The 14568-nt window shown below is 35.7% G+C and overlaps 1 protein-coding gene across 1 annotated transcript in view; it reads left to right on the forward strand.

Moving 5' to 3' along the window:
- Window positions 1-14568, forward strand: part of C1QTNF1 (C1q and TNF related 1) — a 245924-nt gene that overhangs the window by 63612 nt on the left and 167744 nt on the right. The window contains exon 3 of the mRNA XM_044084992.1: window positions 12183-12337. Within this exon, the coding sequence (XP_043940927.1) occupies window positions 12183-12337 (155 nt within the window). The remainder of the gene's footprint in view (window positions 1-12182; window positions 12338-14568) is intronic.

Below are 14568 nucleotides of genomic sequence, written 5' to 3' on the forward strand. Positions count from 1 at the left end.
CCTTAGATTGGATTCTCATAAACAGTCACCACCAAACTTACAAAGTAGGAATCCTCCCTGAAGATATAAGTGACCATTCACTGACCTTCATAATCATATTTAAGAGTGACATTCCAAACCCAATGGCCTACAGGACAATAAGGACCAAAAATAATTTTAACCCCAACAGCTTTCAAAAGGAACTTCTGGCATGTGATTGGTCACCCCTGAAAAAACTACCTCTAGAGGAAGCAGTAAAATACTTTAATTCTAAATTCTTAGCTATTTTAGACTACCATGCCACAACACGTACAGTATGAGCCAGGACTAAACCAGCCCCATGGCTCTCAAAAACCACCAAACAAAAAATCTTCCTTAGAAATAAACTGTGGGCAAATTGTCATTCTACTAAAAACCCTATAGATCAATTAAAGTTTAGACAGCTTAAAAATGAAACAAAAAAGCCATATTGTTAGACAAAAGGAATTTTTACTTTGAGCTACAACAAACCTACCAAAAAAACCCACAAAAATTTTGGTCAGGCATTAATAAACTCTTACACCCAGGTCATTCAGTCACACCCATCCTTTTAGGCTCTGATCATGACAATTCCAACCAAATAGCCAATACCTTTAACACTTTTTTCACAGAGACCATTCAATTTCTGTGCAATCAGCTATCCCCTGATACATCATAATCAACCACCTCCATTACTAATACACCCCCATCATTTCAGTTTCAACCTGTCCCTACATCCCTTGTCTGCACCCTTTTACACAAGCTTAAACCTACCACCCTCTCCGCAGACCTATTACCTGCAAAATATCTACAAAAAGCTGCAAAAGCCATAGCCTACCCTATTTCCACCCTGATTAATAGAACTATAACCGAAGGAACTATCCCATCAATCTGGAAAATTCACACATTATCCCCTTGCATAAGGGTGGTAACTCCAACGAGTTATCAAATTACAGACCAGTAGCCATATTATCTCCACTGGCAACGATTATGGAGAAATGCATTCATAAGCAGCTGTTAAACCACCTAATGGAAAACAATTTACTAGCCAATTACCAACATGGTTTTAGACCATTTCATTGCACCACCTCTGCTCTTTTATCTTTTACAGACTGTATTAATAAGAATCGCAACAACAACACTTTATCCTCAGCCCTCTTTATTGATCTTTTGAAAGCCTTTGATATGGTTAACCACCACATACTCATTAATATTCTCACGATATGGTTAACCACCACTTACCCAATATTCTCACGATATGGTTACCCACCACTTACTAATTATTATTCTCACGATATGGTTAACCACCACTTACTCATTAATATTCTCACGATATGGTTAACCACCACTTACTCATTAATATTCTCATGATATGGTTAACCACCACTTACTCATTAATATTCTCACGATATGGTTAACCACCACTTACTCATTAGTATTCTCACGATATGGTTAACCACCACTTACTCATTAGTATTCTCACGATATGGTTAACCACCACTTACTCATTAATATTCTCACGATATGGTTAGTCACCACTTACTCATTAATATTCTCAAAAACCTGTCTCTAGACACACTGGTTATTCAGTGGTTCCAATCATACCTAGACAATAGGCAGTAGGCTGTCCTATGGGAGAACAACTTATCCTCCCACCTCCCAACTGCTCTTGGTGTCCCTCAAGGCTCTATATTAGGCCCTCTCCTATTCTCCATTTTTATAAACGACCTATACTCTGTTATACCTCAAGCTACTTGTATCCAATATGCAGATGATTCTTAGTTAGTATGCTCTGCCACCTCACCATCTGTCCTACAGTCCATAACCCAAAATGTGTTTAAGACAGTCGAGAAATGTCTTCTACATTGATACCTCATTCTGAATCCCAAAAAAACAAAACTGTTACTATTTACTTGCACCTGTAGGGCCTCATCACTTAATTTTACTATCACATCTAGCAATGGCACTATTATAATTTTACTATCACATCTAACAATGGCACTATTATATCTCCTGATTGTGCTACTAAACTTTTTGGGGTTCTAATTGACAACAACCTTACCTTTGATTCCCATATTAATAATACTATAAAAACAGTCAACAAAAAATTAGGATCCCTATACAGGATTAAATCCTTTTTGACTCCACTAGCCAGGACCACCATAGCCTGTACCCACTTAATCTCTACCCTTCTCTATGCCTCCCCTATATATACAAAAATATGTAAAAACAACATCAACAAGCTAGCTATCTCCTACAATAATGTTGCCAGATATGCAACTGGGTCTACCTTCAGAGCCCATCATTGTGATAATATTAAACAGCTAGGATGGCTAGAACTGCCAAATACAATACTATTCAACCAGTTAACAGTTGCCCACAAGATCCTGTACCAACCTACTAACACACCTATACTTACTAACCTAATCACCCACTATAACAACCTCAAGACCCTACGTTCATCAACTAAACTATTTGTACAAATAGGTAAAGCTAACAACTTGGCTGTTGACTCCTTGTTTGCCAATACAGTGGGCAAAACCTGGAACTCCCTCCCAAAAGACCTAACCACCATTACCTTGACAACATTATTTAAAAGCAAATTAAAGCTATACCTTAAATCACAATGGCTATGCCCTTGTTCTAACCCTGACTACCTCAATTTTCTCAAAGTAGCGTTGTTGCCTCACAGCAAGAGGTTCTCCCGTTCGATTCTCAGCTGGAGTGCAGGGAGTGTCTTCTGTGTGGAGTCCGCATGTCCTCCCCGCGGTTGGGTGGGCATTCGAAAGACATGCGTAAATGGGCATGCCTTCGTTGAAGGTTGAACATCAAGCTGGCACCTCAGCGTTCATGAAAATGTACTGCCAATCATTAGAGGACCGGAGTTCCGCTGTGGCAACCCCTAACAGGGAAAAGCCGAAAGACAACATTTATCTCCATACCTGTATAAACTCGTTTTTTGTTGTTACCTGCTAGAGAGAGTATATAGCTACCTACTTTTCTGTTAACAACTTTTCTGTTAACAGCAAAAAAAAAAGTTATTCTCTTGTATTCAATTTTTATTAGGAAATGTTTTTGAATGGCTAACCATAGCTGAAACGTACCATGATCCTGTTTACAGAAATGCAACAAAATGCAATGAATGAGATGAATATCTGTAAATTTAGCTGTATTTGTAAATGTCTCATATTATAAATGATATTGTGTTTTTTTTGTGTTTGTTGGAGCTTTTCTCCTTGGGCCTCCACTGAAAATGGACATATATCCAGTTGGACTAGCCCGGTCAACAAATGTAAAATAAAATAAATAAAAATAAATAAATTATAACCAGCACTGAGTTCACTGTACCTTGTGATATAGGAGATACTTCCCAGTTCGATAGCTCCAGGATTAAAAATTGTACATTTTGACAAAATGCAGATGTGAAACCGAACTATTTACTGTTCTACTATGGGAAAGTGCTGGAAAGGTGTTGTTACCATAGAATTAATCTTACTGTAATAGTCTAGGCTATAAGTAACTGGCTTAGTTCAGCATTTATAAAGTGAAATTGCAAAGTGATTTATGAGTAGACTATGTAGGTTTACAGACATGACTATGATCAGAGCATAAGTGACCCATAAGAGAGTTTCTGTGTATGAGCACCAGAGCGAGTTTGAGGAATGTTGATGGGATGGTATTGGCATTTATTGTTACCTGTTTGGGATAAAAATATTGAGGCAGTGAGAATAATCTGGGAAAAATATTGAGACCAAGTAGGAGGATAAAAACCTTGGAGGAGTTGTAACATCTATCTTAAGCCACTTAGCATAAAGTGAACATTTTGCATGTTCAAGTGCACAGCTAGAACAAAAGATGCTAGAGATACAGATATCATTTCTTTATTTGTATAATTACATGTAGAATATTAGGTCAAAGTGTTACATCCTTCTGATTTAAGAGGTTTTAAAAATGACCCATGCATGAAAATTGATCTGCACCAGCTAAAAGAAGAAAGCTGCACCATAGATGTCAACCAACCTGCAAGCAAAACCTTGAAGAAATAAGGTACTGTTGAACTGAACCATTCACTAAAACAGTACACCCAGTACTGTGTGGGTGAATGAAACTCCAGCCTTAAATAATAGGCAAGAAATAAACTGTCAGAATTATGCTAGCTCATAGATTAATATTGGGAAAAAAAGGGAAAAAATTGTTAAATGTTTTATGTAAATACTAGAAATGTGTTAAAAGATCCTGGAGAGAAGCAATCTCAGGAAATTAATAAAATAACCTAACAATCCTGGGATAATGTAAATATAGCCTTAATATGCCAACTATAGCAGAAGGACTGTTTGGCTAAGCTGTTTTTCTTTTTTTCTTTTTTTTTTTTTGTCTCTCTATACTTCCTACTTCTGTTAAATAGGTGCCAAGTATATATTTTATAACCCACACAGATTGATGTGGAAAAACATCACTATAGGCAAAAAAGAAGGCTGAAACCTGAATAAGTAAAGGGGAGGAAAAAGAAGTCAAATGAGAGAAAAATGTAAAAATGACAAGATTGGTTGTTTAACAATATTACTATGGTACATATATTGCTATAATTTACTGAGGAATATATATTAATATGCTGTTTTAAAAATACTATTAGAAAGAATTAGTCAAGACAAAAACAATACATGCTGTACCTTAAATGCAATACCATCACTGTATAAATAATATGTTGGAAGAGGCTAGGGATATTAAGTAGCAGTGTTTGTTGAGGGAACTAGTTTGTTCAGCTTTGTCCACATTGTTTATAGTAACACAGGGGGGATACTATGGAGTAAATCTATATCTAAAAGAAAACACATTCCAAGATTAGACGTAAAGGTAAACCATATAATGAACCTTCATCCTCCCCCCCGATTATTCCTGGTTCAGGGATATAGTGGTTAGGCACAGTGTAGGGACGGGGATAAATAGATGCTTTCCTAAACCATCACACAGTAACACATACAAAACTAACAAAACAAAACTAATATACATGGCATATCTAAGGATTACACCTAATAAATAAATGTGGGAAATTGAATCATGGAATGTTAAAGGGCTCCAAAACAATAAGAAAAGAAAACTATTCTTACACCTTACATTAAAAACCACAGACAACCTCATACTAATACAAGAAACACACTTGACTGCAGACCAATGGGCAGAAATTAGCAGAAAGAAATGGATAAGTCAAATCATAGCTTCAGAGGGGAAAACAAACAGTGCTGGGGCTGCCATAATAATTAAAAAACTATTTAAGGAAAAAATACTTAAAACCAAAGCTGACAAGGAGGGAAGATGGCGCTATATAACATTTAATAGTCCTACAATACCAAAACCTATAATGGTACTTAATGTTTACGCACCCTGTAATAACCAACAACACTTTTTATGTCATTATGCCCAACCTTAAACCAATTTAAAGATCACTACCTAGTGATTGGAGGTGACTGGAATACATATCAAAACCCAGAAAAGGATAAATCTAATCTGACTAAATCACATAATAAACAAGCCACATTAGCCCTTAATGAACTCAAACAAGATTTCAAACTACATGACCCTTTTAAACATGGGAACAGTGCAGATAAAACAGGGAAATTCACATTCTATTCGCAATGCCACAAAATGTGGTCAAGGATAGACTTCTTCTTAATCTCTGACATATTCATTAACATGGACCCAACAATAACTATACATACCAGGTTCTTTTCAGATCACTCCAAAATCACACTGAACATTAACTGGGACAAAAGATATATTTAGAGAATAGGGGTCATAATTGGTCATTAAACCCTAATTTACTTTCCAAAATGGATGTAATAAAAGAAACAGAAGCAATACTAAAAGTAGCTCTTACAAATATCACTAACTCCCAAGTACCAACTGACATAGAATGGGCTGCAACCAAAGCACAAATCAGAGGACTGTTTATCAAAAAGCAGCATACTATAAAAAAATACAACTGAAAGAGGAGCATATACTGAAAGGGAAAATAGAGCATCTTGAAAAGAACTAATAAATAACCCTAAGAACCAAACAGAAGCAGAACTTTTAAAACTGCAAAGGGATCTATATATGTTAGAAACCAGGAACCTATCTTTCTATGAAGCCAGAATGTTAGCCACTTACGCAGAAGAAGCTCAAATACCATCTAGAGCTCTGGCCAGAATTATCTGCCAACACAAAAATGCCTCCAATATATCAGAAATAAACTACAGAGACAAAAACTACACAAAAAATGAAGACATTATTAAAACATTTGAACAAATATACTCTCAATTATATGGAGCACAAATACTACAAACCTCAAAGGAAGATAGAACTCTTTTTCTTCAAAAACTAAAATTCCCTAAACTCAATTTAGACCAACAAAAAAAAACTAACTGAGCCGATATCCATCAGTGAAATTATTACAACAATCAAACACTTAAAAGTGCATAAAGTTCCGGGTCCGGATGGACTCACATCAGAATTTTACAAAGCATTTTCCCCCTTGATAGCCAAACTACTATACTATACACTGAATTACATAATAAACTATAAAATAAATGATATCCACTTTAATGCCTCTAAAACTATATTTATATTAAAAGAACACACAGACCCCAAAAACCCCGGCAGCTACAGACTCATCTCCCTCTTAAATATAGATACTAAAATATTTACCTCTATACTTGCAAACAGAATGAAAAATCTGATAGAAAAAATCCTCTCCCCAGAACAATCCGGTTTTACACCACATAGACAGACTAGTGACAATACATTAACATTAGATGCACTAATATCCTACGCTAACCGATACAATATCAACATCTACACAATGGTAGTGGACGCCCACAAGGCATTTAGGTTCATAGGTTCATAGATTAGTACTAGGCTAACTGCCCTTGCGAGCCATTTTAAGCCTAGCCAATTATCCCTTGTGAGACTCAAACCCTGTACCTTGTGTTTGTAAGGCAAACACCTTAACCATGATAGGGTTAATCTAGAATTCTTACTCCAAACACTACCCTACTTTAATATACCCAATAACTTCATTCAGATCATCCAAACTCTCTATAGCAACCCATACACATCACTGTATATAAATAAAACTTGGTCAAATAGGATCCTAATAAAAAATGGAACAAGACAAGGATGCCCACTATCACCCTTCCTGTTTAACCTATACCTAGAACCACTCTTTCTATACATTAAACAAAATACATATCACAATCCTCCATCAATACACAACTTCAAAATATACCTCACTGCATTTGCAGATGATCTGAACATATACTGCACTACACCAAATTCAGATATAAACAAAATAATAGCTGCAATTGAACATTTCTACTATGTCTAACTACAAACTAAACCTTAATAAAACTAATATTTTCCCCTAAAACACCCAAACTCATCTCACTAATACCATTGTTAAACACAATAAAAATTAAAGAAGAAACTAAATACTTGGGAATCACCTTTTTCCAGAGTAACAAAGACTTCTACCAACACAATGTAAACCTTAAATGGCAAAATATAATGCAAGACTGCAAAAGATGGAACAACCTAAAACTACCATTCTTGGCCAAAGTATCAATAGTCAAAATGAACATTTTACCTAGATTAATGTATATATTCATGACATCACAGACAACAATACATAATAAATTCTTCAAACAAATTCATACCTTCCTAGCAAAATGTATATGGGAACCCAAAAAAAACAGAATCTCCTATCCAAAATTAACACTCCCCAAAAGCAAAGGAGGACTAAGTCTACCAGATTTTAAAATGTACTACTCGATCATTAACACTAACAGAATATTGAGAATAGCTGAACATAACCCGTCAATGGAAAATTGGTCTCCTCTCTGGGTGACAATATATTATAGATATATTAAAGCTCTAGGTTTCAATCCCAAAGCACTTCCATTCCTGAAGCAGAAAGAAATACAAACTTATAACATTATAGAGCCCTTAAAACATTCTATCAACTTAGCGCAAAAACTCTTTCAATTCTTGAACCTTAGAGAAGCCATGATAATACAACAACCCCTTCATAAAAACCCAAATTTAAAAATAAACAATAAGATGCTGGACTTAATCCCTTTTACCAGAGTAAAAGATAAAACAATCCAAGATATCTATCCCTACCTTAACTGTTCAATACAAAAAATGAGGACCAACTTAAACCTCCCTAAATCACACATAATAATCCTAAGACAAATCAAAGAACTGTGTTCCAGTTATCTCCAAAATATTACTATGACCAATAGTGACATAGAAACTTGTAGCAGGCTTTGGAAAACTATTATCACAACAAAGAAAACTATTACCAATTCATATAAAATGATAAATGAAATCAAATACCAGAAGGACTTCCTCTTCTCTAACTACTGGAGAAAAATTAAACCATCCATAGATGATCAGCAAATAAGCCAGGCAATCAATCTAACACTGAAGATTCTACCCCTCAAAAAGTTAGCATACACTCAGCTCATGATCAATAATAATGCTTATTTTACCCCTGCAATCCTACACAAATTTAACACATCAAAATCACCTTTCTGCCCACACTGTAAGGATCAGATAGCTGACTTAATCCATGTATTTTGGAGCTGTAAATGTGTCTATAAACTCTGGAACTCTCTCAAGGTAAAATTACAAACAAACGGGTTATCAAACATCAACATTAACTTGGGAATTCACTCTGTTACACATTCTCCCACCCAACATCCCAAGAAAACAAGCAAATACACTTTTAACAATTTTCCTACTAATGAAACTGTATATAGCTTTTAAATGGCTAGATACGATAAATATCTCTTGGGAGGGTTTTAAACAAGTAGCTATACAACACCTTTTAGCTCATAAAATAGTAATAGATAAAAGAAACAAAAACATGAAATCCAGAGAAATTTGGGAACAAACCTTTAACATCATATTTGCATAATTCATCACACAGCAACTTAGAAATACACTATAATGGAAACAAAGAACACATACAAGTTCAGATATTAAATAATAACTTGGATATTATGAATGTATATACTGTCTATATAACTGTGGAATTAACAATGAAAGCATCTATGTACATAGTGTAAATAGATATGTTGTATGACCTATATCCTGTGATATTTGACATCAATGTATAACATATGTATATGTGTGTATGTGTATGTATGCATATATGTGTGTATGTATGTATGTATGTATGTATATATATATATATATATATATATATATATATATATATATGTGTGTATGTATGTGTATGTATATATATATATATATATATATATATATATATATATATATATATATATATATATACACACACGGTCATGTTGTAAGATGGTTTTTATTTGTGACATTTATTAATGTAAATATAAAAATAAAAATTATTGAAAAAAAGAAAAATGACCCATACAAGGTCCAGTAACTCCTGGCATATGTTATGAGCTTGAACTCTGTGGACTGCACCACCCAGATTTCCCAAGGAGTGTCACCCATGCAGCGAGCTAAACCATTACCTTCCCCCCAGAAAGGGAGAGCTATATACTGCTCACTGCCATCCTTTCACCTTGCTCATTCCAGCCCCAGTTCTGCCCTAACCAAATACTGGACATCTGATTCACAGTTAGGGATGTATCCTTCTGTACCATGGGTACAATAATGTTGCCAGATTTGCAACTGGGTTTGCCTTCAGAACCCATCATTGTGATAATCTTAAACAGCTTGGATGGCTAGAACTGCCAAATACAATACTATTCAACCAGTTAACAGTTGCCCACAAGATCCTGTACCAACCTACAAACACACCTATACTAACTAAACTAATCACCTCGTATAACAACCTCAAGACCCTATGTTCATCAAATAAATTACTTGTACGAATAGGTAAAGCTAACAACTTGTCTGGTGACTCCTTGTTCGCCAACACAGTGGGCAAAACCTGCAACTCCCGCCCAAAAGACCTAACCACCATTACCTCTACAACATTATTTAAAAGCAAATTGAAGCCATACCTTAAATCACAATTGTTATGTCCTTGTTCTAACCCTGACTAACTACCTCGATTTTCTCAAAGTATTTATCTCTATACCTGTATAAACTAGTTTCTTTTCTGTTACCTACTAGAGAAAGTATATAACTACCTACTTTTCTGTTTATGACTTTTCTGTTAACAAAAGAAAAAAAAAGTTATTCGCTTATATTAAATTTTTATTAGGAAATGTTTTTGAATGGCTAACCATAGCTGAAACGTACCATGATCCTGTTTACAGAAATGCAACAAAATGCAATGAATGAGATGAATATCTGTAAATTTAGCTGTATTTGTAAATGTCTCATATTATAAATGACATTGTGTATTTTTTTGTGTTTGTTGGAGCTTTTCTCCTTGGGCCTCCACTGAAAATGGACATATATCCAGTTGGAGTAGCCCGGTCAACAAATGTAAAATAAAATAAATAAAAATAAATAAATTATAACCAACACTGAGTTCACTGTACCTTGTGATATAGGAGATACTTCCCAGTTCGATAGCTCCAGGATTAAAAATTGTACATTTTGACAAAATGCATATGTGAAACTGAACTATTTACTGTTCTACTATGGGAAAGTGCTGGAAAGGTGTTGTTACCATAGAAATAATCTTACTGTAATGGTCTAGGCTGTATCTGGCTTAGTTCAGCATTTATGAAGTTAAATTTCAAAGTGATTTATGAATAGACTATGTAGGTTTACAGACATGACTATGATCAGAGCATAAGTGACCCATAAGAGAGTTTCTGTGTATGAGCACCAGAGCGAGCTTGAGGAATGTTGATGGGATGGTATTGGCATTTATTGTTACCTGTTTGGGATACAAATATTGAGGCAGTGAGAATAATCTGGGAAGAATATTAATAGAGACCAAGTAGGAGGATAAAGACCTTGGAGGAGTTGTAACATCTATCTTAAGCCACTCAGCATAAAGTGAACATTTTGCATGTTCAAGTGCGCAGCCAGAACAAAAGATGCTAGAGATACAGATATTATCATTTCTTTATTTGTATAATTACATGTAGAATATTAGGTCAAAGTGTTACATCCTTCTGATTTAAGAGGTTTTAAAAATGACCCATACAAGGTCCAGTAACTCCTGACATATGTTATGGGCTTGAACTCTGTGGACTGCACCACCCAGATTTCCCACGGAGTGTCACCCATGCAGCGAGCTAAACCACTACCCTTCCCCCAGATCGGGAGAGCTATATACTGCTGACTGCCATCCTTTCATCTTGCTCATTCCAGCCTCAGTTCCACCCTAATCAAACACTGGACATCTGGGTCACAGCTAGGGATGTATCCTTCTCTATCATGGGTGCAGGCTATTCTGATAATTCATAAGTTAGAGACATCTAAACATTTCAGTTGAGGGAAGAATTAAGGGGCTTAAACTTGTATATCCTACAAGGGACCATGGATAGGAGGATATGCTATGGATCAAGACTGTCAGAGGGAAAGACAAGTGGACTGAAACTAGAAAGAAAGGGCATGACTACAGACGACTCTCATGGGTAGAGATTGAGCAGTGGCTAGATAAGCATTTATTGTCAATGAATCCCAAGTAAATGTATTCACAAATGGGACTTTACCACCACTTGCTTCATTTATACAAAATAATATTGTGAGTAGGGGGCATTTCCCACAAATCTCCTTATAATATATAACTGAATCTGTGTTTCTTTGCAATAAGTAGAAGTTAACAGATAGTGAAAAATGCAAATGTTGGAAGAAGCTTTGTCAGTTAATTAATTTATGGACAGTAATACTCAACAAATTGAATGAATGCTTTGTGTATTTCCAAACTGACAAGAGAAGATGTTATTTTTTGAGACAGGATGATGAGACTGTGGCATGTTTTTACCTAAGCAGTAAAACAGGTGTGATTCAAACTGACTGCATAAAATAGGTCTTGAAAGGCAGAAGAGGGTAAACAAATATGGCGTGGAAGTAGCAACTGCACAAGTTTAACTTCAGTGTTCAGGTAGATTATTATTGGCTGAATTCTTTAGGTTCCTTTGAGTGCCAAAAGCTTCCAAGTAATATGTATGTACAGTACAGCTTACCATCTTGGTTATAAAAACTTTAAGGATGCCTACTAATTAGCTGATGCTTTGTAAATTACTCTGCAGATCAGGCGATGACCGTGTGCGAAACAATCAGAAGCTTGGTAAAGAGCCAAAAGAAGCCAGATGTGTCCGCTGCTGTGATAATGGACCTACAGGACCTGCACACCCATTGCCTGCATACCAGCTGGTCCCCCAAATTAACATCACTATTCTGAAAGGTAAGGAAAGGTAACTTGTTTCATGCTAAACACCTAAGGAATGTCCACCTGTTAGCTACATGAAATGAAAGTAGGTATCTCAGGCAGGAGATAGAACTCAAAAGGTAGTCAGCAAAAGAAGGAAGAATATGACAAGAAGGAGATACAGTTTTTCTCTTCCCTCTGTGTCTGTCTGATGTCATCTCCATTGAAAACAATGAACATCTTATTTGATCTGTTAGTTCTTGTTGGTTTTATTTTAAAACTTTTTACACACTGGTCTGTCCCTCAGTTTAAACAGCTCTTGTATTCTGCCTAAACAGTCCTTTTACCTAGCTGGCTCAGTTGCTCTATTGTTGACAATATACAATGCCAAAATGCTCAATGATAAAATCCTACCTCAACATTTGTTGTAGGAAAGGAAACAATGAGGTTAAAAAATAGGGCTTACTGTAAATTTTGCAAACAACGGATGTCGCTAGGCTGAGTAATGAATGTCAGACAAAGCATGTATCTGTGCATGAATGGAATAATCCCTTTCAATAGTACTGATTTTTCTGTAAACATTTTGATAGCAGTTATAAACTGAATGCCCCATTTAACATGCTATTTTCCCTTGCTACTATATATGTTTTAGCTTCTTTTTAGCAACTGAACACAAGCCAACAAAATACAAGGATCTCCAGTATATAGAAATAGGTCCAAAGAATTCAATAAGGCAAAAAACTAGTACAGACCAGGCTCTGTAGCCGTCAGGTCACTCCTCCTTGATGTTGACCAGTTCCCTGATTCGATGGTCCTTTGGCATTCGCCTCATCATTGGTTCTTGTGGCCTCCTCCTGCATTAAGCTGGTATTAGCATTATTGATAGATTGAATCAAGTCACGTGGCCAAGTGAACACATTGCCACCTTGGAAATCTTGATGATCCCTCTGTAGTTTTTTCAGTTTAATCTGAATTAGTTTCCTGGCATATGTTTGAGCATTATCAATAATTTCAATCAAATGTTGTTGCATCATGTCAACCCCATATTTTTCATTTAAAGTATTGAATTTGTTCTTAATGATATTAATCGTTGCCTCAGCTTCCCTGGTTGTCGATTGTATTAGCAACCTAAGGTAGCTCATACTTGTAGCTAAGTTCAACGTTTGCCATTCAGTAAGCAGAATCTTGTCACAGTTAGTTTGGGTGGGCATTTTCAAAATTCTAAGCCCCCGGGGAATGATATTTTCAAGATGAAATTTCTCATACTGCGACCTTTTAAATTTAAAGAAATCTCTCTCTAATGGCAGTATTTCAGTTTTAAGCATTAAAAAGTCAACATTGGGTAAGTCTGTCCTCTCTTCATGTAGGACACTGTTTAATAAAGGGTTAGCATTGGCTAAACATGTCAAAGAAACTGATATACAGCACAATTTCAAGTTTTTAACATTAGATAGATGTTTTGAAAATATGAGGGGAGGTGATATTAGAACAAGAACTGAAACACTTGAAGCAGAGTGGATCATTAGACTTAGGGCAGATATGGGACATGGACTCAATGACCATGTCCCCATCAGACCTTTACTTAAGGCACGACCCCTAAGAAAATGACTTTAAAGTATGTTTTTTAGCCAATATGTATAATGTGGATGAAATGATACATTTATGTGAAAAATGTATTATATATTTTTTTATATGAATTTGTTTGTTTATATTTATATCACATTTATGAAGCTTAGTGCATGTATATTGTAGGTTTCATGAAGTGAAGAGGTTACTTTAAGATTAATTATTATTAGTCATGTGATTTTAATTAACTGCTATATAATAGGCATTCTTGTAACTGCACTTTATTCACCTAAAGAAGCTAACTGTGAAAGTGCTTGTGTGTGTGTCAGTCTGACAGAATTAAATCTGCTTTTTAGAAATTGGAAGCCTGGTCTTGGGTCTATATTATATCCTTGAATGCTTAAAAAAGCGAACGCTGATTGATCAAACTTATTTTCGCGAAACTGCAAAATATCGAAGCAGCAGAAACTCAAATTTTTTCCTAGGGAAAGAATTCGGTTGTCCGTTTCTGTTGCTTCGGTATTTTCAGTGTTATGGTGGAAAGTTACCGGTCGGATTCAGGTAAGTGTGTGATTGTGTGGATGTGAGTGTTAGGGTGATTTAGATGAGTTAGGGTTAGGGCTCGGGTTAGGTGTGTGTGCGATTGAGTGGACATGAGGGTTTGGGCGGATTTAAGTGATTTAGGGTTAGGGAGCGGGTGA

The sequence above is a fragment of the Protopterus annectens genome, chromosome 10.part0 (assembly GCF_019279795.1).
Source record: "Protopterus annectens isolate FY-2018-M chromosome 10.part0, PAN1.0, whole genome shotgun sequence".
Lineage (NCBI taxonomy): Eukaryota > Metazoa > Chordata > Ceratodontiformes > Protopteridae > Protopterus > Protopterus annectens.